At 59.1% G+C, this 9,163-nt stretch overlaps 1 protein-coding gene across 1 annotated transcript in view; it reads left to right on the top strand.

Annotated features, from left to right (window-relative positions):
- The window catches only part of FOXP4 (forkhead box P4), a 29,065-nt gene that overhangs the window by 4,413 nt on the left and 15,489 nt on the right, over positions 1 to 9,163 (top strand). The window contains exons 2-3 of the mRNA XM_031063552.1: positions 2,639 to 2,761; positions 4,408 to 4,494. Coding sequence (XP_030919412.1) covers positions 2,657 to 2,761; positions 4,408 to 4,494 — 192 coding nt within the window. The 5' untranslated portion in view covers positions 2,639 to 2,656. The remainder of the gene's footprint in view (positions 1 to 2,638; positions 2,762 to 4,407; positions 4,495 to 9,163) is intronic.

Consider the following 9,163-nt stretch of genomic DNA (forward strand, 5'->3'; position numbering starts at 1 on the left):
TGCTGCTGCGGGGCTGCTGCCGGGACCTGCTTCCCCAGGGATGTGCTGGCTGCAGGGACACTTCCTGGCTGCTCCCGTGCCTGGGGGTGGGGGCAGCTGGGTGGCACTCACCCCTCAGCTGGGTGGCACTCATCCCTCACAGCCTCTGTGCTGCTCTGGTGTCCAGGGATGGGGGCAGCTGGGTGGCACTCACCCCTCAGCTGGGTGACACTCACCCCTCAGCTGGGTGGCACTCACCCCTCACAGCCCCTGTGCTGCTGTGCCTGGCACCCCTCAGCTCTCATGCATCCCAGATTTTGAGGCAGTTGCTGCCCAGATCCCGCTGTTATCCACGGATGCCAGGCTGGCCTCATATCCTGCCATAGGGAGTCTTGTCGCTGAGGGCCATGGCTGCAGGTGAAGGGGTGTCATCCCTGTGGGGCGTTTGGCCAGGTTGGGATGGGCATTTCCATCCCCATTTCCATTCCCATCTCATTTAGCCGGAGCAGCAGCTCTCCCTGTCCCCAACAGAGGCAGCTGGCAGTGTCACCAGAGCTGGGGACAGAAACCCCCCAGCACTGGGGTTTGCTGGCCCACATTGGGGTCAAGGCAGTGCTGGAGCATTCCCAGCACAAGGGCGTGGGATGAATGGGAGCAAAACCGCCTGTAAGTGGGAATTTCCTCTTTTACTGAAAGTTGCTGCTTTCCCTGGAAACCTTAACTGGGAGAGGAGCGTTTTCCACGCTGTGGGGAAATTCTTCACAGGAACCAAGGAAGCAGCAGAGCTCAGATGCCCCTCTCAAGTTCACCCCATCCCCACCTCACCCCCACACGGATCCGCCACCATTTCTCTGTGTCAGCTCCGCATCCGAGCGGGGGGGAAGGAAAAAAAAAAGCCATTTAATGCAGACAAAGGTTGTATGAAAATATAATTCTGCTTTTGTTAGCAGCCATCAAACTCTAAAAAGCGTCACTTTTGTTTTCTTGTAACATTGTGAAAACCTCGTGTCGGATCGAGAGCTGGGGCCCTCTCGACTAATCGCCTCTCCTTTGTGTTTTTAGATTATAGGGGCAATTAGTGTTGTCAAAACCTCTGGCAATTCTCTTTGCTCTTGACAGGGTGTCAGTCCGCTGGGCGAGAAATGGAAGGTGTTATAACTCTCCGGTAATTAGGATGCCTCCGATTTGAAAATGCCAGCAAACGTGTTCGAGGGGCCGCGGGAGGGGGCGGGGAGCCCGCCCGGCCTTGGGGGGGGATGTGGAGGAGCAATTAATTAGGGGCTCTCATTCCGAGCACGTTGCTGGCTGATGAATTGGCAGAGGGAAATTAGCGGCGCTCCTGGGCGCGCACCTCGCTCTCCTCGCCTGCCCAGATGTTCACCCGGGGCTTGGCACAGCTGGCTGTGAGCACCTGGGTGCCCAAACAGCAGCTCTGCACTGGGTGCTGGTGCTCGGGGGCTCTCTGGTGGGTGTGGAGCCTTGCAGGGTGCTGAGCTCCAGCCCTTGGGTGGGAAGTCGGAGGAGTTTAATCGATAGCTCCGCCACGGAGGTGGCTGGAGGGGGAAACGCTGGTGACAAACAGAGCTCGCCCCGTGCCCGGCGCCTCCCTGCAGCAGAATGCCTGAGTAAATAGATAAGGCTTTGCAATCTCCCTTGAAGGTCAGCTGGACACCCATCACAGATGGGAGGGACTGCACGGGGCCACCCTGTGGTCCCATCCCTGCAAGGGGTCCAGGCTGGCATCACTGGGAGGGTTGGCAGGATCCAGGTTCTCCATGGGGCTTTGCTGGGTTTCTCTGCTCCTTGAGGTCCTGAGATCCTGGGCTGAGGGGCTGAGGAGCTGTTTAGTTTGGATCAGAACCAGGTCCTTGGCGTGCAGCTGGATCCTGGCTTGTGCTCTGCCCCATCCCACGTGCCAGGGAGCTGCTGCCTCTTCCTGGGATCCCCTGGAAGAGCTCATGGTGGCTCCTGACCAGCAATTCTTGTTTGCTTTCCCAGGAATATGAGGCAGAGCCTTGGGAAGGGCTTTGGGCTGGTGGGATTGGTGGGAGGCCAGGACAAGGCAGCTCCTGATGGCTCCATCCGGGCATTGCTCCACCTGGGCAGGACCCAGCAGGGCTGGGATCCATCACTGACACCTTCCCAGGAGCTTTGCCCGGGGTGTGGACCCGTGTTTTGATAACCAAAGGCAGGGGCTGGCAGGTTCCCTCAGCCCTCCCTCCTCTTGGCACAGTAATTACAGGAGTTACTGGTGTCAGCTGGAGGTAAAGCTTTGATGTGTCTGGAGAACCCCGTAACCTCTTCCTCAGCGCTCTGCTCTGCGGAGTTATTTGGGTGATCAGTATCTTCCCACTTCCCTGGCGTTTCCCTCCACCCTTCCCATGCTCCCAGCAGGGGAGGCAGCTGTGCTTTGATGCCCAGGTCCCCCAGCTAAATTGCATTTAAAGAAGAGCTCTCAGCTTCTTCAGAGCTCTCATGGTTCAGGAAGCTTCGTCCTGGTGCCAGCAGCACCATGGGACATCTCCTTGCCATTGCCATGTCCCAGGGGACAAAGAGTGGTGACAGAGTTGTGGGGGACATGGAGGATGCTCTGGGAGAGGCACTGCTGGTGTTTGGGGAGGTCGGGGTTGGGAGTGGTGACGTGTCCTTGCTGTCACAGGTCCCCGTGTCCGTGGCCATGATGTCCCCGCAGATGATCACGCCGCAGCAGATGCAGCAGATCCTGTCCCCACCCCAGCTCCAGGCCCTCCTGCAGCAGCAGCAGGCAATAATGCTGCAACAGGTAACACTGCACCTAGGGCTGAATCCAGCCAGGCAATTCCCACCGGGCTCTGGGAATGCTGGGGTTTGTTGGAGGCACAAAAACGGGTCCTTCCCTCCTTCTGCTTTCCACATAGCTCCTTCGGGATTCCCAGCACGTCCGGGGATGAAAAGAGCTGCAGGTGCTGACAGTGCTGGTGCTGCCACCCTGAGCCGGGGTCTCAAAACCTGCAAAATTCCTGCTCAAGGGCTGATTTGGGGCTGCCCAGCTCCTGGGAAAAGCCGGGGTCAGGGTGGATGATCTTGGTTCAATGTGCCCCAAGCAGAGCCCCCGTGGCCAATGCTGGGCTTTGGGCAGGTGCCTGTGTCCAGCTCCAGAGCTGAGGTTTGTTTCTCATGGCCCTGCTCGACTTTTCCAGAGATTTTAGTCAGATGGGGAGGGAAGAAAAAGGAGGAGAAGGAAAAAAAAAAAAAAAAGCAGATTTCCACTCTGAAACAAAATCTGTCTGCTTGGGTAAACAGCTGCCGGCAGCGGGAAGGAGGGAGAGAGGGAGAAACCCCACAAGCATCCTCCACACCCTTCCTCCTGCCTCCAGTACCTGTTTACTCCAAACAGCCTGATAAGGATTCAAGGTTGGCCCCAGGGAAAGAACAAAGGGTAAACACTACCCTGGGTGGGTCCTTCCACAAGCCTCTTTGGAGCCGGATAAAGAAACACGTTTGACTGCAAATTAAACAACCCAGGCCGGAATAGCTCACATTCTCCACCGGCAGCAAACCAAACATCACACCTCTCACCCCTGACCCAATGTTCCTGCTCCCAGCCCGGCCACTCTGCAGCTCCCTGGCTCGGGGGTAAACACGCAGCCCCTCCAAACCTGTTCTCAGACACAAACAGCCACCGGCTGCTGGCAGCCCCGGGCTGATAAAGGCTTCCCAGCATCCCCAGGGACATTCCTGAGCCTCTTCGAGGGGGCTGGGGGGCTTCTCACTGACCTCCCCGTGCCTTCCTCCCCCTCCCTGCACGCAGCAAATCCATCACCCACAGTTTATTTAGGGGCCAGGGTGAGAGCTGGTGGCGATGCTGGGCAGGTCCCAGCGCTGCCTGTGGGCACTGGGGCCCTCTCTGGTGGCTCCCCTGTGGAGCCAGGGGGTTTATCCCTGTTTTAAACAGCTCTGCTTTGATTTGAGGGGTTTTTTGACTGCAGGGCTGAACCCCCAGCTCTCACAGGCCAGGGATTGTGGCTGCTCCTGGTCCTCCCCACTGGCTCTCACAGCACTTGTCAGGGGTGTTTTGGGGTCCCACCGTGCCAAAACTGGGGGTTCCCCACCCTGAAGTGCCCTGTGATGTGCCAGAGCACCCCAGCCTGCTTTTCTGTCAAAGCTGGCATTAAAATAAACATCAGGGTGGGCATTGGGGGGTGTTTGGGGGCTTCAAGGGCCATGGGCATCCAGAGCCCTTGGCAATGCATGCCCAGGGTTCCTGTGCTGCCCTGACTCCCCTGGTGGGTGCTTTCCCTCCTGCCCTGCACCGGGTGACACAGGGAGCCCTGGTGACAGTGCCAGGAGCTGGAGTGGCTGTGGCAAAGCCTTGGCACTGGGCACGGGGTGCTGAGGTGGGCACGGGGTGGTTCCACTGCTGATCCCGTTGCTCTCTCCCCATTCCAGCTGCAGGAATACTACAAGAAGCAGCAGGAGCAGCTTCACCTGCAGCTGTTGACCCAGCAGCAAGCCGGAAAGCAGCAACCCAAAGAGGTGAGCTCACCTGGAGGGCACCAGCACAAAACAAGGTGTGGGACAGCCCCCAGGGAGCCCATGGCAGTGGGACATGGGACGTGCTGCTCTGGGGGTGCCAGGCTGACCTGTCCTGTCACTGGGAGTTGTTCTTCCTCTTTTTCCTCCTCCTCTTCCTCCCTCTCTGTGATCTGGTGGGGATGTGGGGATGTGGGGCAGCACTGTGCCAGCACTGGAGCCTCCCTGGTGACAGGGACAGGTGCCATCCCCGCAGGACAGAGCAAGGGCTCCCCAAATCCCCCATGGTGGGATCAGAGAAGGCCCAGCCCAGCCCAGCCCTGCCAGGCTCAGCTTGGGCAGCCCAGTCCTGGCTGAGCTGGCACAGCGGTGCCCTGGTGAGTGGGCAGGGCTGGTCAGGTGGCACCAGAGCTGGGCTTTTCCTGCCAGGAAGGAAAAGGGTGGCTCTCCAAAGCGCAGGGAATGTGGCAAACAGCAGTGATTCCAGGAAAGGGCTTCTCCAGCAGGAGACTGAGGTGGGCAGGGCTCTCAGCCCCCCAGGATCACGCTGGCAGTGCCTGCTGGAGACTCATTTTGTGCCCCTGTGATTGCAGCAATCTTGCAGAACCCCTTCACACAGCAGCTGTTGCCCCCAAGGGCACAGTGACGCCCCCCAAGGGGTTGTGGCTGTGTTTTGGGGACGTGCTGGTGGCACAGAGGCTGGGGACAGAGCCCAGCCAGCAGACAGCACTGCTCCCTTCCTTTCCCTTGGCTGTTTTTGCCCCTCTCTCTTGCCAAAATGCTTCACGTGGGGATTTTTGCTGTGCAGTTTTGCAGAATTCACGTCTGGCGTTGCTGCCCCTCCCCTGAGTGTCCTTCCATGGGCTCCAGGTGACAAGGGACCTGTTCCTGAGCCACTCCCTCCACGTCCCTGCAACGCTGGGGCTGTTTGTGGCCATCACTCCTCCCAAAATCCAGCAGCCTGATGCACACCCAGCACTTGAAACTCAGTTTTTTGGCAGGGAGGGAAGATTTTAAGCCCAAGCTGCGTGTTGGGGTGGCACAACTGGCAAAGCCCCGCTGGCATCAGGGGACCAGGGTGGCTGCAGTGGCTCAGGGTCACCTGCTGCAGCCTCAGGCAGGCTCTCACTGTGGGCTGTGGGTGAATTTCCAGGCTCAGGGTTATCAGAACCATCTCCAGGAGCTGCTGGTGCTCGGGGAAATGGGGGAGGTGTAAATGTGGGCTTCCTCAAGGACTTTCCTGCTGGCCCTGGTGATGTTCTCTTGCAGCACCGAGCAGGGATATAATTAAGCTCTAACAAAGCGCTTGCTTAGCGGGCTCCGCTTTAAAAAGCTCGTGTTAACTTTTAATTAAATGGTACAGAGGAGATGGGAAATTTATCCAACAAGAAAGGGTGTAGCAGGGGGGGGAAGGGGTGTTGGATGCTGCTGGAGGGGTGTGTGTCCAGCTTTCCTGCTGGGAAAAGCACTGAGGGGGTCTCAGCAAGGGGATGTCAGTGTTTCCCTTCCTCAAAATCCTTGGATAAGCTTTGGTTTCACCCCAAAAATTTGGGTGGGTGGTGTTCCTAAGGTCTGTGTTGATGTTTGATTGCTGGGAATGGTGATGCTGTGGCATCAGGGAAGAGCTGGAGTGTCTGGGATGCCTCCACAGAGCTGCCCTTGGATCTTGCCTGGAAACCCACGGCCGGATTTAATTCCGGCCCTGCTGCAGCATTTGTAAACCCAGCGCCTCCTGCTTCCCCTCTGCCTGATTCCAAGGGCTCCTCTCCGTGAGTCAGCAGCTCAGAGCGGGATCTGCAGGTGGGAAGGACACCAGGAAGGAGCTGGGAGCAGGGGCAGCATCTCTGGGAGGAGCAGCTCTGATATCCCTGGTATGGGGAGTGCCCCAGAGAAGGGAAGGACACACAAGAGGATGGAAATGCGTGGGAAGAGCCTTTCAGCAGCATCCTGTCCCTAAGGATGTGGGGATGCTCCGTGTCCATGGGTGCTGTGCCACACTGGGGCCGTGAGGAAGGGCCAGAGCAAGGCAGCTGATCCATGGATCCATGCATCCCACCAGGATGGGGCTGAGCTGTGGCACATCCCAGCCTTTCCTGGAGTATTTTGCTGTGCTGGGGTGTGAGGGCCACCTCCAGGCTCCAGCAGCATCCTGGGTGTGGGGGAAACAAGGAGCTGTGCTCATGTCTCCCATCCTGCTCCTCCCGGGGTGCAGAGACCCCAAAATCCCCTGGGAAGGTCCCGGTGTGTCCCCAGAGCTGCCGAGGGCAGGGGCTGTCCCTGTGCTGAGGCAGGCAGGGTGGGGAGGGCGAGCTGCTGGCTCCTAACCCCGGTGTCAGCTTAATGAAGTGCTGCTGTCAGTCCCGCGTGTCACGGCGCAAACTCCTCCTGATGTGCTCATAAATCAAAGTGACGGCGCCTCCTGCCCCGGTGGCTGCACCCGCTCAGCTGCATCTAATGCACGGGGATGCTGCAGAGCCCCAGCCCCACACCGGGAACGGGCTGGGAATGAGCTGGGAACAGGCTGGGAATGATGGGCTGGGAATGATGGGCTGGGAATGAGCTGGGAACAGGCTGGGAATGAGCTGGGAGAGCCAAGCCTCGGTGATGCTGCAGGCCCTCAGCCCCACGCCGGGAATGGGCTGGGAATGGGTTGGGAATGAGCTGGAGGAGCCAAGCCTCGGTGGTGCTGCAGGCCCCCAGCCTCACGCCGGGAATGTGTTGGGAATGGGCTGGAAATTGGTTGGGAATGAGCTGGGAATGAGCTGGAGGAGCCAAGCCTCGGTGGTGCTGCAGACCCCCAGCCCCGTGCTGGGAAAGGGCTGGGAATGGGCTGGGAACGGGTTAGGAATGGGCTGGGAATGAGCTGGGGGAACCAAGCCCAGGATTCGGCCCCAGCTCCTCTGGGAGTGGCTTTTCCAACAGGAAATGGGAATCGTGAGGATCAGCAGGGTGTGTGAGGTTTTTGGGAATGCTGGGGCTGTCATCCAGGCTCTCCCCAGCCTGGTTTCTCCAGGGAAAGCTTGGCTTGGAGCCCGTGGGCTGGTGGATGGCTCTGCATCCCTTCACCCATCACTCAGGGGTGGCAGATTGGCTTCCCCATAGGATCAGCCCTTGGTTTCTCTTGGATTTGTGTTCCTGGGGCTGCTCCTCCTGTTCCTGCTCTGTGCCAGAGCCACGAGTGGGGTCAGGGGGCTCAGGGGGTCTGAATCCAGCCCGGCCAGGTCAGGAGAGCCTGGCTGGGCTGTGGGATGCAGGCAGCGTGCCCAGGGATCCTCCTGACCTCATCCACTCGCAGCAGCTCAGCCTGGAAGTGACGTGGATGAGGCTGTGCTGGAGCAGAGCTCGGGCTTGCCCCAGGGCCCTCGGGGAGGGCGGTGGTTGAGCCGGGAAGAGGAGGAGAATCCTGTCCTGTCCCATCCCATCCCATCCTTTTCCATCCCAGCTGCTGTTTCTAAGCAAGGCAAGGACGGTGTGTCCATCCCACACGGTGGCAGAGCTTCCCTCGCCAGGAGGGGACACCCTGGGGGGACAGAGAAGCTGCTGTTGAAGCTCTCAGGCTGCAGCCTGGTCCTGCCCTTTTCCCTCCATCCTGCTGATCCCATGGCCTGCAGCCCTCGTGGCTCAGGAGTCGGGGATTTCTCTTCACTGAGCAGGAATTGCTTTGATTTGTGCCTTGATCTTTAAGCCTCAGAGGTGCAGGGCTGAGACAGAGCCAGGGAGGATCCAGGTCTGACTCTGGGGAGGCAATTCCACTGTGGCCAAGAGCTGGAGAGGGCAGGGAGAGCCCACACATCTCTGTGAGGCTGAGAAACTGGAATTAAACTCCGTCTGGACCCCAGACAGCACTGGTGGTGGTGCCTGATGTTGCAGAGAAGGGTTTGGAGCCCATCCTCACCCTGTGGTTCACAAAGCCAAGGCTGAGCATCAGCAACATCCACAGGGATCCACCTGCATCCAGTGAGACCCTGGGTGTGACCCCAAACTCAGTCAGGGACCGGGATGGCCCCAAACTCAGTCTGGGACTGGGATTGCCACAGAGAGTCTGGCTGCTGCTCCCTGTTGATGCAGCCTCAGGGATCCCCAGTTCCCTGGAATTCCCACTGCCTGGGGGGCCTGAATCCCCCGGTGCTCACAAAACAAGGACAATCCTGCCTGCAGAGCTCTCGTGCTGCTCAGTCAGAGCACGAACATGGAAATTCTCCTTTTGGGGGCTCTGCAGAATGCAGCGAGGGGGGGATGTGCCCCAGCCTGGCTCCCCGCCCAGCCCCGGGGCAGCTCCCCTCTCCCGGCCAGCTCGGATTAGCAGCTGCCTGTCCCCAGCCCTAATTGAATTCTCTCCCCTTCACTTAATTCTCATGGATTTCTCGGCGCCTCCCCAGGGACCCATCCTGCCTAACTAGTTTAGGGCCAGCGATGCTGGTCAGAGCCTGGCCAGCTCCAGGGGGTGAGGGAGGGTCACCTACCTGGGGGGTGGCTGTGGCCAGGCTGGGGACACCAGCACTGGCACTGGGCACCCCCTTCCCTGCAGCTCCAGCCCCTCACCCAGCAAGGGCTCATAACAGTCATTTTTGACAAACAGGGCTAAATTTCTGCCTTGCAGGAGGGTTCTGTGCCTGTTGCCTGCTGGGACCCCCCTTTTTTTACACCAACACCGCAACTGAGCCTCCCCCAT

This window comes from Geospiza fortis, unplaced genomic scaffold (genome assembly GCF_000277835.1).
Source record: "Geospiza fortis unplaced genomic scaffold, GeoFor_1.0 scaffold14, whole genome shotgun sequence".
Lineage (NCBI taxonomy): Eukaryota > Metazoa > Chordata > Aves > Passeriformes > Thraupidae > Geospiza > Geospiza fortis.